This window comes from Nyctereutes procyonoides, unplaced genomic scaffold (genome assembly GCF_905146905.1).
Source record: "Nyctereutes procyonoides isolate TBG_1078 unplaced genomic scaffold, NYPRO_anot_genome, whole genome shotgun sequence".
Classification (NCBI taxonomy): domain Eukaryota; kingdom Metazoa; phylum Chordata; class Mammalia; order Carnivora; family Canidae; genus Nyctereutes; species Nyctereutes procyonoides.
The window spans coordinates 753,605-778,802 of NW_026575041.1; the positions used below are offsets into that span (position 1 = coordinate 753,605).

At 40.6% G+C, this 25,198-nt stretch overlaps 2 protein-coding genes across 4 annotated transcripts in view; both read right to left on the bottom strand.

Annotated features, from left to right (window-relative positions):
* The window catches only part of STIM1 (stromal interaction molecule 1), a 195,296-nt gene that overhangs the window by 123,296 nt on the left and 46,802 nt on the right, over positions 1-25,198 (bottom strand). The window lies entirely within an intron of this gene.
* Positions 24,515-25,033, bottom strand: LOC129506663 (40S ribosomal protein S26-like). The gene is made up of 2 exons (XM_055320500.1): positions 24,921-25,033; positions 24,515-24,716 (listed from the first exon to the last, which is right to left on the bottom strand). Exons 1-2 carry the CDS (start codon positions 25,031-25,033, stop codon positions 24,515-24,517), a joined length of 315 nt encoding a protein of 104 aa, XP_055176475.1.

The window sequence follows — 25,198 nt, forward strand, 5'->3', positions numbered from 1 at the left end:
CCTGCTTTAAAACAAAAGAGGAAATAAAGGGCCTGTATTTCCTGTCTTTCCCAATCTTAGAGACAGCATCAGAGGAAAAGCAAAACAGGGTATCTGTATAAAACTTACCAATGGTCCTAAGTTATTAGGTGGCAAATCTGAGGTTCATATATAGTTCAGTATTTGTGTGTGGGTGCGTGCAACTGTCTATGGGTATATGGTCTTTTCTTTATTCCACCAACAAGCTTCATGAGGAAGACTCAAGAAGTGATAGCTTCTGGGCAGCCTGGGTGGCTCAGTGGTTTAAGCGCCTGCCTTTGGCCAAGGGCATGATCCTGGAGTCCGGGATCGAATCCCACATCGGGCTCCCGGTGCATGGAGCCTGCTTCTCCCTCTGCCTGTGTCTCTGCCTCTCTCTCTCTCTCATGAATGAATAAATAAAATCTTTAAAAAAAAAACAGTGATAGCTTCCAAAATGACAAGTAAGCTGAAATGACAAGTAAGCTGTGATACCAGGAAGGGAGTCAAGGTCTTATGAGCACTTTGGGGCTCTGTGAGGTACCCTTCTACACACACACACACACACACACACACACACACACACACAAATCACAATCACACAATTCCAGGGCTAAACTAAAAAATCCACAGAGCAGATAAACCAAGTGAGTTTAAAAGATAGAATAGTCCTCAAGCCAGGATTACATGTGCATTAACATATCTAAAGAAAAAATGTGTACTTTATCAGGGAGGTTGATCAGCTATGGCAGCTGAGAAAAAGTAAAGTCACAGATACTCACAGATACACGTTGGCTGACACACAATTGGATTCACTGACAGAAAAAGCTCATCATTCATTCCTTCCACAAAGGTTTACTGAGCACCTGCTATATGCCAAGCACAATTCTAGGCCCTGGGAATACAGTGGTTCTAACACTCTCAGGGAGAGAGGGAACCAACAAAATTCAACATTCCAGTTGCCTTCCCCTGACCTCGATATCCCTACTGTGAGGTGACTGCATCAGGCTTTTGTAGCCTCTAGATCACCCAGGGTTCCTAGCTGCAAGAATAACTTAGTTTGTAAGTTCACAACCAAAACCAATTCTGGCTAGTCTAAGCAGAAAAATAACTTATTAAAAGAGAAGCTCAGGGACGCCTGGGTGGCTCAGTGGTTGAGCATCTGCCTTTGTCTCAGGGCAGGATCCCGGAGTCCCGGGATCAAGTCCCACATTGGGCTCCCTGCATGGAGCCTGCTTCTCCCTCCGCCTGTGTCTCTGCCTCTCTCTCGTGTGTCTCTCATGAATAAATAAAACCTTTTAAAAATAAAATAAAAAAATAAAATAAAATAAAATAATAAAATAAAATAAAATAAAATAAAATAGAAGCTCAGGAGCATCTGAGTGGCTCAGTGGTTGACCGTATGCCTTCGGCTCAGGGTGTGATCCTGAGGTCCTGGGATGGAGTCCCACGTCGGGCTCCCTGCATGCAGCCTGCTTCCGCCTCTCCCTGTGTTTCTGCCTCTCTCTCTCTCTCTCATGAATAAATAAATAAAATCTCAAAAAAAGAAGAAAAAAGAGAGAAGCTCAGATTCATCTGGAAAAGTGGAAAACCAGACAGATGCCAAAAACAATGCTTAAAATCAAGTGGCAGAACTAGTCTGTCAGCACACTTCATGATCCACTACTCCACTACTCCACAGAGCACAGATAAGCCAAGTGAGTGCTAACTGCCAATTTCCATACACTCCACTACTGCTAGCCTCCATAACATAACCAGTGTACTACTATTTGCCTCTACTACTGCTACCCTCCATAACACAGCCACTGTAACACCACCACCTCTGCAGCCTGCTGCTTCACGTCACCAGCTCTTCAGAGTCAAAGTCCACAGTGAGTGCATCAGAACTAAAGAACCTATGGCAAGTGACAAAAGAGACTGAAAGTAGGGCACCCTTGGTGGCTCAGTGGTTTAGCACAGCCTCCAACCCAGGGCCTGATACTGGAGCTCCAGGATCAAGTCCCCCGTCAGGCTCCCTGCATGGACCTGCTTCTCCCGCTGCCTGTGTGTCTCCCCACCTCTCCCTCTCATATGAATAAATAAATAAAATATTTAAAAAAAAAAGAGGCTGAAAGTAAATGGCATTTTAAGTGAAGAAATTCTTAAAAGGGTAGTAAAGATTCATTTTAGCCACTTTAACATTATACACAAAACACTGCATTCATCTAACTAATGCCCCTAATTCAGATTCTATGTTCACCATAACCATTCTGATTAGGATTTGGTGTTCCATGGTGCCACCCAAATGGAGAAAAGGCACTGGTCCCACCAAGAGGCAATCCAGTATATGTGATAGTTCTATTTCTCGAAGTAAAATTAAAAATTGGTGTTCCTGTTTTATAGATCAGTCTCATGAATCTGGTTAAGAAAGTCTACTCAGAAAAATAAATATTCTCAGAGTACTGACAAAATCTGAACCTTCAAAAAATGAAATACTGACAAATATTCAATTGAGCATTTCACATGTGCCAGATACTATTCTAGGCACTTTATAAAGAATAACTGATTTTTCATAGCAACCTTACAAACTGGATACTATCCTCTCCATTTAACATAAGAGGAAACTGAGACATAGAGAGATTAAAGTAAAATTGTCTAAGAATATTCAGCTAATAAAACAAAAAGTTCAGAATTTGAACCCAGGTAGTATGACTCCATATTTAAACTTTTGTTAACTCCGCAAAGTAAATCCCCAATGAATGAAGCCTGCTAGCTGATGGTTTTCCTCACTGCAGTATTTCTGATGGGTTACAGACTAACAAGAAGACATGGCCCTATGTCCTCCATTTTAAGGTTAAAATTTTTTTAAAGATTTTTTTATTTATTCATTTGAGAGAGAGAGCAAGCACAAGCAGAGGGCGTGGCAGGCCGAGGGAGAAGAAGAAACAGACTCCCCAATGAGCAGGAAGCCCAACATTGGGCTCCATCCCTGGACCCTGGCATCATGACCTGAGCCAAAGGCAGATGCTTAACCACCTGAACAACCCAAGCACCCCTCTAAGGTTAAATTCTTAATAAAATTAGCTGCAGACACAAAATCTTACTGGAAAAGAGGTGCTCGCACATGATAAGAACAGATGAAACATCTCAGTGAGACTCTGCTTGGCTTCCAGATTCTGTAACTGCAGCTGCTGGGTAGCACTATCCACACAAGATAGTCTTTACTAAACTTAGTTATATTATGGTACAAACTTTTATTTATATTCAGAAATCATGTCTACATTCAGAAAGAATTTATACAAATAATATATATTAAGATAGTCATCCCCAAAATGGGTTGCACAAGACTTTCCAAAGTACAGAAAGAAAAATGAAAACTTTTATATTTGTTTTTAATCTTAAAATAGAAGAATTATTCTTTATCAATATTAACTGTACAAACTAAGGATGATGCCCTCTCTATCAGATGTTTCCATATCACTTACCACATACAAGATGACCTGAGGCTAGAAGGGGAACTCCGTGGCGTCTGAGGGAGAGCATCAAGTGTTTGCAGTCACTCATTTTTGCTTTTAGGATACTAGGACAGTTAATACAAATCTGATTAAATGAACTTAGGTATTATGGTTTTTATTTTTTTTCCCAACCAAACCAACTTTCAACTACATAAATAAATGATTTTTAAGGGACTCTTGCAAATAAGTAAACAAAAATAAAAAACAATACAAGGAGCCTGGGTCGGTCAGTTGGTTAAGCGTCTGCCTTCGGCACAGGTCATGATCCCAGGGTCCTGGGATCAAGCCCCATGTTGGCTCTCTGCTTGGCAGGGAGCCTGCTTCTCCCTCTCCCACTGCTGCTCCCTCTGCTTATGTTCTCTCTCTGACTTTCTCTCTCAAATAAATAAGCAAAATCTTTATAAATAAATAAATAATAAAAATCCTCAGATTAAATATTAAAATTACAAACAAATAATAGGAAAGTAACAAAGTTCACCCTTCTATTCCTAGTATAACTTTTCTTTTTCTCCTTTTACTTTTTTTTTTTTTTTTTAAGATTTTACTTATGAGAGAGAGAGAGAACACAAGTAGAGGAGCAGCAGAGGGAAAGGGAGAAGCTGGCTTTCCACCAAGCAGGGAGCCCAATGCAGGGCTCAATCCCAGGACCCTGGGATCACGACCCGAGCCAAAGGCAGACATTTAACCAACAAAGCCACCCAGGCACCCCCCCTAATATAACTTTTCTATAAGCTGCATTATAAGGTAAAAACAATCTAATTGCTTCAAACAATAAGTTGTTCAAAAAAATTCAAAGTTATCAAGAGACTACTTAAAATATGGATTTACATTTATTATTAACAATGAACTGCATCCTTAGTGTATACTGTGCCTTGGTATATTAAATCAGAGTTGGTAAATATTTTCTGTGAAGGGCCAGACAGTAAATATTTTAGGCTCAAAGAACACTTAAAAAAAAAAGAGTTATTTATTTCTTTGAAAGAGAAAGGAACATGGGTACATGCTTCAGGGAGGGACAGGGAGAGAAAATCTCAGGCAGACTCTTGGTTGAGTGCCTTGACTGCTGAGCCAAACTAAGGGCGGATCTCTTGGCCTGAGATCATGAACTGAGCTTAAATCAAGAGTCCCATGTCTCACAAACTGAGCCATCTAGGCACCCCAGGCCATGTATTTTCCATTGTGACTAAATTACTTTGCCATTAGAGTATAAAAGTAGCCACAGGTAATATGTAAACAAATGAATATGGCTGAATTCCAATGAAAATTTATTTATAGAAGTGGCATAACTTGCTGACCCTTGTATTAATGAAATGAAGCTATCATGATTAAAAATATACCTAAAAATAAATCTACAGATAAATCTCTATATATTTTCTGTGATGTTTAAAATTCAAAGATGGGATCCCTGGGTGGCGCAGCGGTTTGGCGCCTGCCTTTGGCCCAGGGCGCGATCCTGGAGACCCGGGATCGAATCCCACGTCGGGCTCCCGGTGCATGGAGCCTGCTTCTCCCTCTGCCTGTGTCTCTGCCTCTCTCTCTCTCTCTCTCTCTCTCTCTCTCTGTGTGACTATCATAAAATAAAAATTAAAAAAAAATAAAATAAAAATAAAATTTTAAAAATTAAAATTCAAAGATACTCAATCTAGTTAAGAAGTCTCTTTATAGGTTTCCTGCTCAATAGTGAAAAACCAAAGGCACATATCATTGTGAAACACTATCTCCTTCTTGCTGCAGTAAAAAATAAAATTAAATAGCACATGAAAAGTAGTATTTTTCTATTTTTCAAACTGCATTCATTTGTTAGCAAATGCTGTTTGAACAAAGATTTTTTTTTAATTTTTATTTATTTATGATAGAGAGAGAGAGAGAGAGAGAGAGAGGCAGAGACATAGGCAGAGGGAGAAGCAGACTCCATGCACTGGGAGCCCGACATGGGATTCGATCCCAGGTCTCCAGGATCACGCCCTGGGCCAAAGGCAGGCGCTAAACCGCTGCGCCACCCAGGGATCCCTGAACAAAGATTTTTAAAAAGCACTACAAATTATGGAGCATAGGAGATTTGCTATATAGGATATAAATTCTCTTTCATGTTCCAGTTAAAGAATTTGTGACATTCTGTTAAACACTAAAATATAAAAGGAACTGCCTTTTAAGGGCCACTAAAGGGAAAATGTGTAAGAGAAAAAATATCCTCTACAGTGTAAGACTTCTTTTATTAAAGTTTTGGGGTGCCTGGGGGCTCAATCAGTTGAGCATCTGTCTTCAGCCGAGGTTGTGATCTCAGGATTCTGAGATTGAGCCAACTCTCTGCTCAACAGGGAGTCTTCTCCTTTTCCCGATGCACCACACCCACTCATGCTTTCTATCTCAAATAAATCAATAAAATCTTTAAAAACTAAAAATAAAATAAAATTTTATTTTAAATTAAAAAATAAGGTTTTTTGAAAAACAACTTAAGTATATCTACTGATTTAACTAGAAATTTAAAAGGATTCTGGGTAGGGATAAAGAAACAGCACTATGCATGGAATTCTTCCCTGAGTCATTCTTTTCTTTTTTTTATTTTTTTTTAAGATTTTACTTATTTATTTGAGAGACAGAGTGTGTATGCATAAGCAAGGGAAACAGCAGAGGGAGAGGGAAAAGCAGGCTCCCCGTTAAGCAGACACTCCCACCCCCATGTCATTCTTAAGCAAGAAATTAAAGATGGAAGTATAAATGCTACAAGATTTCACTGAAATGGTTTACTTTATTTTAAAAAATAGGACTTTGGGGGCACCCAAGTGGCTCAGTCGGCTAAGCATCTGCCTTCAGCTCAGGTCATGATCCCAGGGTCCAAGGATCTAGCCCCATGTCAGGCTCCCTGCTCAGTGAGGAGTATGCTTCTCCCTCTACCTCCTGCTCATGCTTTTTCTCTCTCTCAAGTAAATGAATAAAATCTTTTTTAAAAATTAAAAAAAAATAGTAAGACTTTTACATAATCCCCGGGTTGTGAGATCAAGGGGCTCCACACTAGGAGCGGAGCCTGCTTAAGAGTCTCTCTCCCTCTTCCTCTGCCCCTCTCCTCTCTCTAAAATAAATAATAAGACTTCTAAAATTTAGCAGTACCATTTATTATTGTGTCAAAAATAGGCTAAATCCTGGGGGCAGGGGAGAAGGGTATGGAAGGGCTACCAGAAGGAAACTTACAGACTATTATAGAAAAAATAACTTTAAAGATCTAAATAAATGGAAGGACATATCATGTTCATGAATTGGAAGACTATATCTAGCTAAAATGTCTATCCTCCCAAATTAATATACAGATTCAATGCAAACCCAGTGAAGTTTCTAACAGGTTTTTTTTTCTTAGTAGAAATTAATAAACTGATTCTAAAATTCATATGGGGCACCTGGGTGGCTCACTCAGTTAAGTGTCTGCCTTCAGCTCAGGTCATGATCTCAGGGTCCTGGGAGAGAGCCCAGCATCAGGCTTCCTGCTCAACGGGGAGTCTGCTTTTCCTTCTGCTTCTGCCCCTCCCTCCTACTCATGTGCATGCTCATGAGCTCGCGCTGTCTCTCAAATAAATAAATAAAACCTTTTTTAAAAAATAAATAAGTAAAGGGATGCCTGGGTGGCTCAGTGGTTGAGTGTCTGCCTTCAGCTCAGGGCATGATCCCGGAGTTCCAGGAAGATCCAATCCCACATTAGGCTCCCTGTAGGGAGCCTGTTTCTCCCTCTGCCTATTTCTCTGCCTCTCTCTGTCCCTCTTATGAATAAATAAATATTCTTTAAAAATTAAAAAATAAATTTTAAAAATATAAGTAAATAAATAAATAAAATTCATATAGCAACACAAAAGACCAAGTACAGGCAAGGCAGTCCTGAAGAACAAGATGATAGACTTAACTACCAAATATCAAGACCTATTATAATAATAATTAAGACAATGTGGAATTAGTGCAAGGATACAAAATGACCAATGGAATACAACAGAGAATCCAAAAGAGACCCACACATAATTGTCACTTGACTTATAATAAAGGGAACTACAATAAAGAAGGTAAAAATTAATCCTTTTGATAAATGATGTGGGATCAACTGGATAACTATACTGGGGTGAGGGGCAGGGGGATGTACCTTCACTACCTCACAACATACCTAAAAAAAAGTAATTTCATATACTACAGATCTATATGAAAGTAATGAAAAAATAAAGCTTATGAGTGAGAAAATAGTAGAATAGCTTCCTGATCTTGGAATAGGCAAAGTTTTCTTTAAAAGAACATAAAATGGGCTAATCATAAAGGAAAAAATTGATAAACTGAGGAAAGATATTCATAATACATAGAACTCGTATGTTATATAACACATAAAGAACTCCAACAAACCAATAAGAAAAGGACAAGCAACATAATAAAAAATGGGTAGAAAACCTAAACACTTCACAAAATAGTAAATCCAGACAGTGTTTATGTGTATGTGCAGATATACTTAAAGACATGATAAATGTGTATATGTATCACACACACATTGTCTGGACTTATATAAATCGTATATACATATTTGTCACATGTATATATTATTCATATATTTATTAATAAAAAGATGTCTACTTCATTAGTCACTGGGGAAACACAAAACCACAATGCAGGGATACCTGGGTGGCTCAGCAGTTGAGCATCTGCCTTCAGCTCAGGGCATGATCCTGGAGTCCCAGGATCGAGTTCCGCATCGGGCTCCCTGCATGGAGCCTGCTTCTCCCTCTGCCTGTGTCTCTGCCTCCCTTTCTCTGTGTGTCTCTCATGAATAAATAAATAAAATCTTAAAAAAAAAAACCCACAATGCAGTAATACTATACATTAACCAGAAGGGCTGAAATGAAAAAAATAGGCAAATACTAGCTGTTAAAAAAGGATATCCAACAATTGGAATTCTCATATACAGCTTGCAGGGCTGTGTATAAGTACCTATTGCTGCATGACAAATTACCCCAAAACTATGATACTTAAAACAGTAAACATTTATTATCTCACACAATTTCTGAGAGTCAGGAACCAGCAACTGCTTTAACCGATGGTTCTGGCTCAGGTCTCTCATAAAGGTTTATGAAGGGCTATGGTCACTGAAGACTGGACTGGGACAAGAGGACTTGTTTCTGAGATGGCTCTCTCATGCTCCTAGCAAATTAGTGCTGGATGTTATCAGGAAGCCTCAGTTCTTCTCCATGTCAGCTTTTCCACAGGCTGTTTGAGTGTCTTCACAATCTATTGGTGTGCTTCTCCCAGAGTGAGTAATCCAAGAGACAGAGAGATAAACTGTAGTACCTCTAATGAGTTGTCGCTGTCCACCATCACTTTCATTTCATTCTATTTGCTAGATTCAAGTTACCAGGGTCCAGCTTATTCAAGAGTAGGGGAATTGGGCTCTACCTCTTGATAGGATGAGTATCAAACAATTTGTGGACATATTTTAAAAACAAATACAACCACTTTGGCAAAGAATGTGACATAACGCACTGTGGAGCACATATATCTTACCAAGGCCTCCAAGTGCTAACCTCATCTTGCTCATAATTATTAAAGCATGATGTCATGAACATAATAGATCAAAGTGGTGTTCTATGAAATGGCCAGACGGTCCAGGTTTCTTCTGACTAGATAATGACATGGAGTACAGTAGTGGAAGTGTTTACATAGGAAGGGGCAAAACTATAAAGGGATACTGGTATCTGTTCCACGGAATACAAACTGGTTTTGATCCTTTTTTCTGCCTGAGATAGAAAAAGAATGCATTCACCAAATCAAAATGCACATATTAATGTGCTCTAGCAAAGATGCAACATGCACCCCAGCAATCATAATTAGGGCTATTCAGTTGAACTGCTGAAGTCTACATTCTCCAGGATCCATCCAGTTTTGTAGGAAGGCAGACAATGAATTAGATGCCAATTTAAGAGGGACCACTAGCCCTGCATTTTTAATATACTTAAGGGTAGCACTAATCCCCCCCCATCCCTCACAGAATGTGACATTGGTTTTGATTCACTATCCTGGCGGGGACAGGCACCAGTTTCAAAGGCTTCCACTTGGCCTTCCCCACTATGATAGCTCTTGTCTGCAGGTCAAGGATCTGAGGTGGATGCTCCTCCAACTGTTTAGGTATGTCCATCCCAAGCACACATTTGAGGACAGAAGAAATGACTAGTTGGTAGATCTGTGGGATAATTCTACTTCTAAAAAGCATCATAAGAAAGTAATAAGATAAATATATATTAGTATGGTACTAAATGAAAGAAGCCAGACATGATTCCATTCATATGAAATGTCCAGAACAGGCAAATCCACAGAGACAAAGAGTGGGTTGTCAACGGCTAGAGAATAGGGAGGGACTGCTTAATGGGTAGTGGAGTTTCTTTTGGGGATGATGAAATGTTCTGGAATTAGATAGTGGTGATGGTTTGCACCACATGGTGAAAAGAAAGAAAGAAAAAAAAACAAACACTGATATGCTTTAAAGTGGCAAATTTTATGTTCAATATATTTTATCTCTAAATTAATTAATTAATTAATTAATAAAACACAAAACAATACTGAACGCCTGTTGGCTGTGTTGAGCTGGCTGACATACGAGGGAAGCTTTACTCTCACTCACTTTACAAAACAGAGTCCAGCTCACAGCTCTCTACCCTATAGCACGCATACTGAGCCCTTGCAAAATGCTAAAGATAGGAAGCTATTTCACCACTCACATAACCAATACATAATCAAGTGACTCCTTCTGGCTCTCTGAGTCCCTATTTAAATTTGAAAGCCTTGTGGCTTCTTCAATTAAAGCAGTTTGGTGTCAGACCTAAAAATGGTCTTTGGTATCTTCAGCTCGAAGCAACAACTGGCTCTGTTACTCACCTCACTCTCCCTGATTGGAGGGAAAATACAATCTCTTCTACAGAAGGCCAGAAAGATAGGAAGAAAGGATTCAGGGATTATCCCACTTCAAACGAATATTTATTGGATAAAACTGTCCAGAGGTTTTCAAAATCTGTCCTGCATACCTCTCCTCTCACCCAAGTTCTTTGGCAGTATCTACTTCTTCAAGCAGAGCAGCTCAACTGGAAACACATTTCTTTTTTTGTAGTGAACGTCTGTGAATTTTGCTGATTTACCTATCTCCCTGCCTTCCAAGCCCTTCCTCAGGTAAATGCAGTTTGTTCTTCCCTTGGGAGACCACTGCTGTCAGCCCACGTGGTTCCAGGGGAGCCTACTCTGACCCCTGGGTTCCATAGTAGAAAAAATGTAACTCCGTTGGCTGATGAAAGTTCAGCATTCTTCTGTGATTACTGTAGGGTGGACACATGACCCCCACCAAAATCATACCCAGGACTGCCAGCACCATCAGGAAAGAGGTATTATCTACCAGTAGTGGTTGCTTAGCTAGTAAAATGCACACCCAAGGCTGATATCAATCTTTGCCACTGCATGGGTGGAGCCTGCCTAAGAATGACACCAAAACAAAGAAAAGTAGAACCAAAGGAAGAGAGATTAGGTCCAAATGACATCATTTGAGTCCCTGCTATTTCTAAAGATAAATAGACTTCAAATCTTGAGTTACTTGGGTCAGTAAGTCCCTCACTTGCTTAAGTCAGCCTGAGTTGTATTTCTGGCCCTCATAAAAAGAGTCACAACAAATGTAAAATTATTTTTTAAAAACTGAAAAACATTAAATTTATTTAAAAAACTGAAAAACATGCATCCAGCCAATAAGCCTCAAATCTTTGCTGTAAATCATAGAAAGGGAGAATCTTAAAAAACAAGCAAATAAGAAAAAAAAAAAAACATAACTCCCAGAAGAATTAGTCTCTTCTTGACTCCCCACTATATTCCCAAAGGTACACAGCATTTTACCGTTTCCAAATCACCTTCCCACTGATAATCTCACCTTATCTTCAAAGCCAAAACTACCCTAGGAAGTCAATATTCACACTGTTTATCAGCAGACATTGAAATTCAGAGAGAAGTGACTAACCAAAAGTCATCCAATTTGAAATCAAGGCTTCTGTCTCCAAATTACATCTTTTTTGCTACTCATTACTGCTTTACACAGTTCTCAAAAAGACATATGCAGGGCTAGGAGCCTGACTGGGCTCAGTACAGACTTGCTACCTGACAGTATTATTCCCCTGACTCCTGGCAGCTTTGCCTTGTTTTCTTCAGGCTCTGGTCTCCCCCTTTCTGCATGGTCTAAGATACAGACAAGCCCATGGCACAGCATCCCACTGCATGTATGAGAGGGTATGTCAATCAACTGACTGGCAGCCATAAAACAGCAGTGGCCTTACTCTCAATGTAGCCCTAGACAAATTAAATGCACATCAGTAAGATAGCATCAGAGAAGGAAGCAATGTGCTCTAAGATGCAGCTATGGTGAAAAGTTGCACTTCAGCCAACAGCAGCTAACACAACTTCTGTTATCTACTGGGATATGGAAACCTAAAAATCATTACTGACTGCAAAAATCCCAATAGCATTCAGTCAAGGATTTAAAAGTACATGAGACTCACATCTTTTTTTTTTTTTAAGAGATAGAGCATGAGTGGGGAGGGGCAGAGGGAAAGGGAGAATCTTAAGCAGACTCCAAGCCCAGCGCAAGCCGACCCTGACATCATGACCTGAGCTGAAATCAAGAGTCAGACATTAAACAGACTGAACCATCCAGGTGCTCCTAGGCTCATATCTTATACAAATATTAACTCAAAATGAATCAACAACCTAAATATAACAGGTAAAACCATAAAATTCTTAGAAGAAAACATAGAGACAGTTTTCATTACCTTAAATTTGGCAATGAATTCTTAGATATGACACTAGAAGTATGAGCAACAAAAGAAAAAATAGATACATGGGACTCCATAATAATTAAAAATGATTGTATGCCAAAGACATTATCAAGAAAGTGAAAAGTCAATCTACAGAATGGGAAGGAAGACTGGCAAATCATATAGCTGATAATGGTCTAGTATTCAGAAATATGAAAAATTTTAACCACTCAACAATAAAAAGACAAACCAATTTTAAATAAACCAACTTGATTAGACATTTCTCCAAAGAAGACATATACATGGCCAATAAGTACATGAAAAGATGCTCGACATCATAATCATTAGGGAAATGCAAACCAAACTACAATGAGGGGTGACTGGCTGGCTCAGTCTATAGGGCATGCAACTCCTGATCTTAGGGTCACGAGTTCAAGCTCCACATTGGGGAGTAGATTGTACTTAAAAATTTTTTAAATCCTTTAAACACACACACACACACCCATAATAAGATACCATGTCCCACTCACTAGAATAAGTGTAATTAAGACAAATGAATGAAAAATAACTAGTAATGGCAAAGGTATGGCCAAATGGAACACTTACACACTGCTGGTAGGAATGTAAAATGGTGCAGCTTCTGTGGAAAACAGTTTGGGTGGTTCCTAAAACAGTTAAATACAGAATTATACTTTAATCAAAATTCTACTCCTAGGTCCTGTATGTAGCCAAAAGAATTAAAAACTGGTACTCAAGGGTACTCAGCTGGCTCAGCCAGTAGAACATATATCTCTTTATCTCAGGTCATGAGTTTGATCCCCATGTTGGGCATGGAGCCTATTTAAAAAAAAAAAAAAACTAGTACTCAGATAAGTACATGTACATGCATGTCTATGTCTGCACTACTCCTAAGAGCCAAAAGGTAGAAACAGCCCATGTCTAGTGTCTACCACCAGATGAATGGATAAACAATTGTGGAATGTGTGTGTGTGTGTGTGTCTGTGTGTATTCTAATATCATACAATATAATACTGGCCATAAAGAGGCATGAAGTTTTCTGATACATACCACAACATGGATGAACTTTATGAACATTATGCTAAGTGAAATAAGCCACACACAAAAGGAAAAATACTCGATGATCTTATATAAAACAGAGGAAATATGAAATATCTAGAATAAGCAAACTCATAGAGATAGAAAGTAGATGAGAATTTTTTAAAGATTGTATTTATTTATTCATGAGAAACACAGAGACATAGGTAGAGGGAGAAGCAGGCTCACTGAGGGGAGCCTGATACAGGACTCAGTCTCAGGACCCAGGCAACACACCCTGAGCTGAAGGCAGACACTCAACCACTGAGCCACCCAGGCATCCCAAAAGCAGATTAGAATTTAACAGGAAAAAAAAAAAAAAAAAGAATTTAACAGGAGCTGAGGGGAAGGGGGTAATAGGGGGTTATTGCTTAATGTGTTAGAGTTTCTTTTGGAATGATGAAAAGGTTTTGGCAAACAGTGGCAATGGTTGTGTAACACAGTGAATATAATTATTGCCACAGAATTATATACTTTAAAGTGGTTAAAATGGGATCAATTCCTTAATCTCTCTTTCTTCTGTCCATTAATATATAGAAATGCAACTGATTTCTGTGCATTGATTTTATATCCTGCCACATTGCTGAACTCCTGTTATGAGTTCTAGCAATTTTGGGGTGGAGTCTTTTGGGTTTTCCATATAAAATATAATGTCATCTGCAAAGAATGAGAGTTTGACTTCTTCTTTGCCAATTTGAACGTCTTTTATTCCTCCCTCTTATCTGATTCTGAGGCTAGGACTTCCAGTACTATGTTGAACAACAGTGGTGAAAGTGGACATCCCTGTCGTGTTCCTGACCTTAGGGGAAAAGCTCGCAGTTTTTCCACATTGAGAATGACATTTGCTTTGAGATTTTTATAGACAGCTTTTATGATATTGAGGTATGATCCCTCTATCCCTCACCATGGAAAGTTTTAAGAAAGAAAGGATGCGGCATCAGGGAAATTCAGATCAAAACCATAATGAGGTACCAATCAGAATGGCTAAAATTAACAAATCAGTAAACAAATCTTGGCAAGGATGGGGAGAAAGGCAGACCCTCTTACACTGTTGGTGAGATGGCTAGCTGGTACAGCCACTCTGGAAAACAGTATGGAGGTTTCTCAAGAAGTTAAAAATAGAACTACCCTAAACCCAAGAATTGTACTACTAGGTATTTACCCATAGGAAACAAATGTATTGATCTGAAGGGGCACTTGCACCCCAATGTTTATAGCAGCAATGTCCACAATAGCCAAGCTGTGGAAAGAGCTGATACACCATCAACAAACGAAAGGATAAAGAAGATGTGGTGTGTGTGTGTATGTGTGTGTACAAATATTAGTCATCAGAAAGGATGAAATCTTAAATTGACATGGATGGACCTGGAGGGTATTATGCTGGGTGAAATATGGTTTCACATATGGTTTCACTCATATGTGGAATATAAGAAACAGCATAGAGAGTCATAGGGGAAGGGAGGAAGAAAAACTTTGAGAGACTCTTAACTACATGAAACAAACTGAGGGTCACTGGAGGAGAGATGAGTGAGGGGATGGGATAATTGGGTGATGGGCATTAAGGAGGGCACATGATGTAATGAGCACTGGGTGTTATATACAATTGATGAATTACTGAACTCTATATCTGAAATGAATGATGTAATTTATGTTGGCTAATTGAATTTAAATTAAAAAATAGGGCAGCCCCGGTGGCGCAGCAGTTTGGCACCGCCTGCAGCCTGGAGTATGATCCTGGGGACCTGGGATCCAGTCCCACATCAGGCTCCCTGCATGGTGCCTGCTTCTCCCTCTGCCTCTCTCTCTGTGTCTATGAATAAATAAGTAAAATCTTTTAAATAAATAAATAAATAAATAAATAAATAAATAAATAAATAAATAAATAAAATGGTTAAAATGTCAAATTTTATATTATATACTTCTCTATAATAATAATAATAATAATAATAATAATAATAATAATAAACTTTAAAAAAATGATGTACTGGGATGCCTGGGTGGCTCAGCAGTTGAGTATCTGCCTTTGGCTCAGAGCCTGATCCCGGGGTCCGGGATCAAGTCTTATGTTGGGCTCCTTGCAGGGAGCCTGTTTCTCCCTCTGTCTGTGTCTCTGCCTCTCTGTGTGTGTGTGTGTGTGTGTGTCATGAATAAATAAATAAAATCTTTAAAAAAAAATGATGTGCTGACAAATGCTACACTATGGACAAACCTCCAAAATATTATGCTATATTAAAGAAGTTAGACACAAAAGTCTACATATTGTATGATTCCATGTATATGAAATACCCAGAATAATTAAATCTACAGAAAGAGTGTAGACTGATGGCTGCCAGAGGGAAGGGGAAATGGGAAGAAACTGCTTAACAGGTAAGGTGTTTTACACTGGAGTAATGGAAATGTTTTGCAGCTGGATAGAGGTGGTGGTTACATAAAATTATGAATACACCGAATGCCCCCTGAATTGTTCAATTTACAATGGTTAATTTTATAATATGACCTTCACCTCAATAAATTTTTTTAAGTACATGAGACAACTCAGGGAACCATCTGAGTAACAGGAAATAGAGCTAAGAGGCAAGAAACAGTAAGGAACCCAGTAAACAGGCTAAGAGACATCCAGGAGCAGCAGGAAGGAGCAACCTGAGACTACAGTAACCCAATGCCTCCCTGTATCAGTGAGGGGGCAGCTAAAGCTGCTGTATCTAAGAGACCCCAATTCAGAGTAGATTACACCAAAGGGGAGTTTATTTCTCTCTCACATTATAGCTTAGCAGTGAGCAGTGTGAGGCAGAGAGTAGAACTTTGCCATCCTCACTCAATATGAAGCTGCCATCTCTGGGACCAAAAAGTGCTGTAGCTCTCATTATACCCCAGCTGACAGGAAAAGAAAAAGAACAAAAGAAACACTTAGCCACTCTTTCTAAGACGACCCCAAAAGTGGTAAATAGACCACTTTCACTTAGATTCCACTGATTCAAAGTTGGGCATGTGGCCACATTTAGTTGCAAAAGAGTTATAAAAGGTTGATATATGCCCACTAAAACTCAAGTGCTCTATCATTAAAAAAAAGAATGGCAAAGTATTTTGCCAATACTGACAAAGACAAGAGCCTCTGCTATTTACACTCACTTCAGATACTCCTTCCGCCCCCCGCCCCCTGATGAAACAAAGAACTAATTTCTAAGCCCTGAGTTCTGCAGTTACTGTTCCATGGAACCTGTTGGCTAGGGTGGGAAGAAAAGAAATGCAAGACAGTTACAGATGATGCCTCCCATTAGCATCACTACATAGACCAATACCAACATAGCATATTATTTGCAGTTTGTGATGGAGTCTTTATGGTGTAGAAATAAGAATGTCTCTAAAGGGGATCCCTGAGTAGCTCAGCGGTTTGGTGCCTGCCTTTGGCCCAGGGTGTGATCCTGGAGTCCCAGGATCTAGTCCCATATCGGGCTCCTTGCATGGAGCCTGCTTTTCCCTCTGCCCCTCTCTCTCTCCCTCCCTCCCTCTCTCTCTCTCTCTCTGTCTCTCATGAATAAATGAATAAAATATAAAATCTTTAAAAAAAAAAAAGAATGTCTCTAAAATAATCAGTGAGAACCGTCTTTGTGCAATACTGGGTGAGGGATACACCATTTGCTTCAACGTGGATGGAACTGGAAGGTATTATGCTGAGTGAAATAAGTCAATCGGAGAAGGACAAACATTGTATGTTCTCATTCATTTGGGGAATATGAATAATAGTGAAAGGGAATATAAGGGAAGGGAGAAGAAATGTGTGGGAAATATCAGAAAGGGAGACAGAACATAAAGACTCCTAACTCTGGGAAACGAACTAGGGGTGATGGAAGGGGAGGAGGGCGGGGGGTAGGGGTGAATGGGTGACGGGCACTGAGGTGGGCACTTGACAGGATGAGCACTGTGTGTTATTCTGTATGTTGGTAAATTGAACACCAATAAAAAATAAATTTATTATTAAAAAAAATACTGGGTGAGGGATAAAGGAAAAAAAAAAAACAAAGTGGGACCATTATCTTTTAAAAAAATTCCCAATCTGTGTAACAATCATACACAAAGCAATCACAATACAGTGAGATAACTAACAGACATATCAAGTAGAATGAAAGAATAATGGTAAACAGGCTGCCCACCTGTAGGCAGGGAAATGGGCTGCCTACATATGAGCAAGAAAATCAGAGAAGACTTCCAAAAAAGTGGTGACCCTAAAGATGGGTACTGAAGGATGAGGAGTTACTAGACAAGGAAGACATTCAAGCAAAATGGAAAGCAGGAATGGAAACAGATGTTTGCTAAAAAGGCAGTAAGCAAGAGCCAGATCACTGAATGTCATGAACACCAGATTCCATCAAAAGCTTGGATTTTAGAATCTGTGGGGAATGGGAAAGCAACAGACAGTTCTGAGCAGAGAAGGGCCATGGTTAGACAGACTTGTTAGATGAGTCTGCCAGCCAACAGGAAGGATGGACAAGAAGAGGACATGCCTTGGGCTCACATCCCTCCTGCTGTGGCTAGTCCCATCCTTGACTCCCCAGTGCTACCACCAATAAGTCAAGCCCTTGCAGAAGAAAGTCACAGAGGTCAAGAGTCCCCCAGCCAAGTCCTAGAAAGACTGAAGTAGGACAATATCCTTGGTTTTATGTTTTTTAAGCTCTTTTTAATTGAAAAAAAAAATAGAATTCATATAACACAAAATTGACCATTTTAAGGATTTTATTTAGTTATTTATTTTAGAGAGAGTGTGAGTGGGGTAAGTTTAGAGAGAAGGTGAGAGGGTGGGGGAAAGAATCCCAAGGGGACTCTGTGCTGACTGCAGAGCCAATGTGGGGCTCAAACTCATGACCTGAGATCATGACCTAAGCTGAAACCAAGAGTTGGATGCTTACTAAGCTACCCAAGCGCCCCCCAAATTGACCATTTTTTATATTTATTTATTTATTTAAAATTTTTTTAAATTTATTTATGATAGTCACAGAGAGAGAGAGAGAGAGACAGGCAGAGGGAGAAGCAGGCTCCATGCACCGGGAGCCCGACGTGGGATTCGATCCCGGGTCTCCAGGATCGCGCCCTGGGCCAAAGGCAGGCGCCAAACCGCTGCGCCACCCAGGGATCCCTATATATTTATTTTTAAGATTTTATTTATTTATTTGAGAGAAAGCAAGAGAACACAAGTGAAGGAGCAGCAAAGGGAGAGGGAGAAGTGGGCTCCCTGCTCAGTGGGCTCAATCCCAGGACCCTGAGATCATGACCTGAGCTGAAGGCAGAGGTTTAACGGACTGAGCCACCCAGGTGCTCCCAAAAGTGACGATTTTATTTTATTTTTTTTTAAAAAGACCATTTTAAAGTGAACAATTTAGTGGCATTTAGCACATTCTCGATGCTGTGCAACTGCAGAGGTTCTTAGTTTTTTGGTTTTCGTGTTTGTTTGTTTGTTTAAGATTTTATTTATTCATGAGAGAGGCAGAGAGAGGCAGAGACACAGGCAGAGAGAGAAGCAAGCTCCATGCAGGGAGCCCGAACATGGGACTCAATCCCGGGTCTCCAGAATCACACCCTGGGCCGAAGGCAGGGGCCAAACCACTGACCCACCCAGGGATCCCTGGCACCTGGGTTTTAAGTCAAAATCAAAGAGACAGAAAGTAGAATGGTGACTGCCGGGGCTTGGAGGGTTGGGGTGGGGGGCAGGAAATGGGAGTGAGTGTTTAATGGGTATAAGTTTCAGTTTTACAAGATGAAAAGCATTCTAGAGATGGATCCTGGTGATGGCTTCACAACATTATGAATGTATTTAATATGGAACCATACGTACAAAAATGGTTAAAATGGCAAATTTCATGTTATATGTATTTTATCACAATAAAAAAAAAATGGGTGGGGTGGGGGGGTATAGTTACAGGTACCTGAGACTTAGGAGAGAGATATATCCCAGTCAGCAGGGGAAAGTAGAGGGGAAGGGATCGTTTGCATCCTGATCTTACTTGCCCTCTCCTTCTTTTCTGATAGTGACATACTTCTATTAGGATCACATTTGAATTCAGCCTCATTTTACCCTAAAGATGTTTCGGACTCTAGCCTCATCTTACTCTCAGAACAGCTCTAACCTAGGCCTTTCTAATCACCATATCATAGAAAGTCACATTCCAGTGTACCCTGGAGATGGCTGACACTCTGACCTTGGCTGACATTAAACCTCAGGAAAGAAGAGTAAGGTGAAACAACCAGCCTAAAGTAACTCTAATGTTATTCCAAACTCTGGGAAGAAGGTCTTTCCTCGGGAAGAGGGCAGAAAAATTTCTCAATCATCACAAAACCCTTCTGACTTTCTATGTGTACAAGCCAAAGGTGTGTGAAATGCCACACAGGGAGATCTCACACAGAGGCCTCTTTCCAGGTACGTTTTAGATTTCCAGCTGTGGTGGCATCACACAATATAAGTGTGTTCCCACATGAGTCAATGAACAATCCCAATTCAGGACATTCAGACTTTGCCTTTCTTCTGGTATCCAGGTCTATGGTTTACACACTTCGTTCAGCAGCAAAGCAATAATATTTAGGCTCCATCCTTTTCTCCTATTTTGGGGAGCCTGGCTAAGGGTATGTACTAAGTGGAACAGACCTAGGCTTTACAACTTTCTAGCCATGCAATCTTGGGCAAATAATTTTCCTCTTTTATAATTTTCCTCATTTTGCTGGGATATGAAGAAAGGTAAACAAATATCTATAAAGCATCTAGCAATGTACTCGCCCAAGATTGCATTCAACAAATACTTACTAAGCCTATGCTATGCGCCACTCAGTGCTCTAGGCACTGAGGACGTGGCAATGAACAAAAATCCCTGCTCCTGTGGAACTAACAGGGAGTGGAGGGGCGAGGTGGAGGGCTGGAGAGAGGTCTATCAGAGGGTGATAAATGCTATGGAGAAAGACAGAGAAAGAGGTTGCAGTGTGCTATGGGAAAGGAGTTGCTATTTTTAAATGGAATGACTGAAGAAATCCTCACTGAGAAGTTGGCATTTGACCAAACGATCTGAAAGAAATGAGGTAAGGCACCACGAGGAAAGAGGAAAAAGAACAAATGCAAAGGGCTAGCTCAAGGCAGGAGCATGTCTGTCTTGTTCAAAGAACAGTGAGAAGGCCAACAGGCAGGATGAACAGGTGGAGGAGAAATGAGGGTAAGCCAGGTAAGCTAGGTAACTGAGAGCCCAGGACTTTGGCTTTTTCTCTGAAAGATATAGTTTTGAACAGAAGATCTATACGATTAGATTTACATTTTGAAAGGATCATTCTGACTGTCCTATTTAAAACAAACAATTGGCAGGCAAGGGCACAAGTGGGAAACCAACTGAGGCTAGCACCTCTCCAAACCAGAAACAATAGTTAAGGTCAAGGTGGTAGTGGCAGAAGTTATGAAGGATGTCTGAATTTCTGATACGTTTTAAAGGTAGAAAAAAAAGGATCTGCTAGCAGAATAAATATTAAGTGTGAACTCGTTAAGTTTATTTTTTTATTTTTTATTTTATTTTATTTTTTTATTTATGATAGTCACAGAGAGAGAGAGGCAGAGAGGCAGAGACACAGGCAGAGAGAGAAGCAGGCTCCATGCACCGGGAGCCCGACGTGGGACTCGATCCCGGGTCTCCAGGATCGCGCCCTGGGCCAAAGGCAGGCGCCAAACCGCTGCACCACCCAGGGATCCCCACTCGTTAAGTTTAAAATGCTGATTAGACATCCGAAATGTCAATTAAGAGGTTAGATATACAAGTCTAAAGTTCAGAGGAGAAGTCTGAGCTGGAAACACAAATCCAGGAGTTTTCAATGAACAGATGATCACTAAAACAATGGAAATGGCTTCTAAATGTCATTTATTTATTACGCAGTAATGAAAAATCTAATGAACAGTAACTGCTTTTATAAACTCTGTTTTCTTGAGGTGCTAAAAATACTTGCCAACTCTTAGCATGAATAAAACTCTGATGCCTAATCAAACCCATCACCAATCCCTCACGAAAATTTGACCTTCGACTTTCAATTAAAGTATCAGATAAGGGCAGCCCGGGGCGGGGGGTAGGGGGTGGTGGTGGTGGTGTTCAGAGGTTTAGCACCACCTTCAGCCCAGGGCCTGATCCTGGAGACCTGGGATCGAGTCCCAAGTCAGGCTCCCTGCATGGGGCCTGCTTCTCCCTCTGCCTGTGTCTCTGCCTCTCTCTCTCTGCCTCTGTGTGTGTGTGTGTGTGTGTGTGTGTGTCTCATGAATAAATAAATAAAATCTTAAAAAAAAAAGTATCAGATAAGTGGGGGTGCCTGGATGCTCAGTCAGAAGAGCATGTGACTCTTGATCTCAGGATCCTGAGTTTGAGCCCTACATTGGGTGCAGAGACTGTTTTAAAAAATATATATATATATGTATTTTTTTAAACATCAGATAAGTGGAGGTGTTGTGGTATTAAGTAGTAAAGGCACTAATTCTAAAGACAGATTTGAATCCTCTATCTTAGCCACATACTAGTTCTATGACCCTTAAACTATAATTTTTTTTTTTTGGAAGATGGAGCTAATAACATCTCTGGTTACAAGATTGTTGTAATGATAACAAATCCATTAATTCATTTGTTCAATATATACTTACTGAGCATCCATCACATGCCCAGGACTGTGTCTAGCACTAGGGCTACAATGGTAAACAGGCAGAGGTCATACTGTTCTCATGGTGCTAATAGCCCAAAGGACCAAAATATTTCTAGACAGTGAAGACAAAATTTAATTTTTTAAAAAATCATCTGAAAAAAAATATGTAAAGAGCATCACACAATGCCTGACAAGAAGTAGGTCCTAAATAAATGAGCACACTTATTATTTTATAATTAAAGTATATAAATTCTCATAGAACAATACTTTTAGAATTGGGATGACTTTTAGAAATCAAAAGATCCAAATGCTTCATTTAACAGATGAGCAGATTAAGTTACTCCAAACTTACTCAGAACACCTGTTCAATCAGGCTGTGAGCCAGGTATGTGGGATACTGGAATGAGTAAAACACAGTCCCCTCCTTATGTCAAGTAAATATGCAGAGGGAAGTGGCCTGCCTGGGGTAACCTAAGTGTTCACTGAGGCTGGAAATCACATCTTCTAAATTTCAGTGTTTTGCTCTTTCCATTGATCCAAAATTACTCCATTCAAATAAGAATACTTATCAGGAAGAAGCTTACCATGTGCCCTGTGCCAAAGAGTGGCATCCTACAGCTCAGCAAGTCCTCACAGGTAGGCTGTCAGAAAGAATAATTTGGGCTTAGAAAGTGATCCTTTTTGCTCTATAAATTGTCAATAACAGGCAGCAGCCAGGGCCTTGGAGGCATTGGTAGGAAATTATAGAAGGATGGAGAAAAATAAAGTGAAAACCACTGGACAAGCAGAGAGAAAACAGAGCAAGGCCTCTCTCCTTCACTCCAGAGGTTAAGTCACATTCCCTCCAGGGTAAGGCCAATCACAGAACTCTACCTTCTCTCCGAACCATCCGTCCATCCTCACCCCCTTACAAGGCGCTCTTTAGAGTCTCGGGATTGAGCTTCTAATGGAAAAAACAGCACAGTGGAGTTAGGAAGAGCACCCCTTGAGGGTTCACAGACCTCAGCTGCAAGGCCGACTCCACCTCTAACTGGCTGAATGTCTCTTACCTTGTCTATTTCCACATGGAAAAAGTTGACTATACCGTACTTATTCTGTGAGTTGTGGTGAGCATTAGAATTATGTTCAATGTATCTAGAAAAATGTATAGCATGCAGAGGCCACTCAAATATGGTCCTGTCATTAATTATTAATAACATCCAGGTCTCTCCTATCTACGCCACACTCCTTTTTGACTGTAGGCTTCAACACAGCACCACAATATAGGGCTCCGACAGGAACAGGAATCTCTGAGGGAGGCATGGCACCTCCACTGGCTAGGTTTCTCTCTCTCTTCTTCCTCAACCTAGACCATCTCAGCCCCCCACTCCGCTTTGCTAGCTTTGAGAAACAAAATCTTTGAACCTGCCTTCCCTGGTCTCTCTTCAAAATATCACTCTTGTTTCTTCCTTCCCTTACCACTATGTTTCTCAAAAGGGAAGTCTGTCCTTGCTGCCTCTGTGTCCTCACCTCCTACTCCCTCCCAAAGCCACGGCAGTCTAGCTTCCATCTCCACTCCTCTACTGAAACTGCCGTCACAGGTCACCAATGACTCAACAGCTTCATTTCAGGGCTCACCCTATTTGTTCTCTGCTTTGGTAGATACTTACTTTCTTTTACAAACTCTTCCCATTCCTGGCTTCCCAGACAGTATTTTCTCCTACCTCTCTGATTGCTCCTCCTCAGACTCCCTCCCTATCTCTACTGTCTACACATAATCCAAGTTCCCCTGAGCCCTATCCTCAATGTCCTTCCTTTCCCCACTTTATGGATTTTACTCAGGTGATTTCACCTATTTCTAATGGTCTCCACTCTCAGAAATCATTCCTATAGCTATGTTCCTACCTCTCTGAGGAGCTCCAAAACTCCTGTCTTCTCCCCCTAAGTAGTGGATGTCATCCATAGGCATCTCAAAATCAGCATTAACTCCCCACAGCAGCTCTCCAGGCTGTATTTCCACGTGTTAATAGCCTCACACTAACAGTCACCTAACACTTCCTCCTTCGCCCTTCACGCACACATTTCAATCTGTGCCCATGATGACTGCCCTTGTCCCAGCCTCCAGCATTTGCAACTGCTCTATTGCCTCTGGTTTACCCATTCTCAGCCTTCTGAGCATAGGCATCATAGAGATCTTTCTAGAACACCATTCTGACCAAGTCACTCTCCACCTTAAATATCTAAAGGAAAGCTCAACTCCAATAGAATGTAAACTCTTTGCCACTGAGAACCCCTTCTCAACAGCCAGTCAGTCCATCACCAGAACCAACTCACCATTCCCCGAACATGGCCATGTACATCCTCACTCACATTGCCAAGTACTCTTCTGGTCATCCTTTTTCCCTTTTTTTTTTAAGTATAATCTCAATTCCCCCCACCCCACCCCCATCCCCCACCCCAGAGAACAGTTTTTCTTCAGTCCTTAGCTCCTTACATGGGCTTTGGTGGAGGTCATGGGGCAGAACCCACAGGTCTAAATCGAGATGGGGGTGTTCCTTCCTTCTGTGCTTCATGAGAATGGTTCCTGACTTCCTTACTATGGATGACACAGCTCACATAGTAATACAGCTTGGGAAGCACATAGGCCTTGAACACACTTGCTTCAGAGATGTCCCTGACAATGGTGACCTCTACGTTCCCAATAACAAACTTTCTTTTTTGAAGATTTTTTTATTTATTTGTTTCAGAGAGAGTGAGAGTGAGAGTGAGAGAGATCACAGAGGAAGAGGGAGAAGCAGACTCCTCACTGAACAGGGAGCCCAATGCAGGGCTCGATCCCAGGGCCCTTCAGATCATGACCTGAGCCACAGCCAGAGGCTTAGCCAACTGAGCCACCTAGGGGCCCCCAATAATGAACTTCTTAATGGCCTTGTCCTTGGGCACACAACAGGCACAGCTGGTGTAGCAAACAGGCCACACGCAGCTGCGGCCCTTTTTGACATGACCATTATTTCTTCTCTTCTTGGTCATCTTGGAAGTGAGGATCCAAGAGACACTCTTCTGGTCATCCTTAAAGATCCACCTTAAACATGTCTGAAGCCTTCCCTGACTCCCTCTTGCTAAGCATTTCTTTCCTCCCAATAAGTTTTCTATGTTCCTCTACTGTAGCACTTGTGACACTGTATTGAATGTACT

Bases quoted from the DNA above. Each gene is read 5' to 3' on its own strand.
- LOC129506663 (XM_055320500.1), bottom strand. From the start codon at position 25,033: ATGACCAAGAAGAGAAGAAATAATGGTCATGTCAAAAAGGGCCGCAGC. The intron at 24,717-24,920 runs GTTCATTATTGG...TCTTCAAAAAAG, and splicing joins AAGGACAAGGCCATTAAGAA to AAAGTTTGTTATTGGGAACG.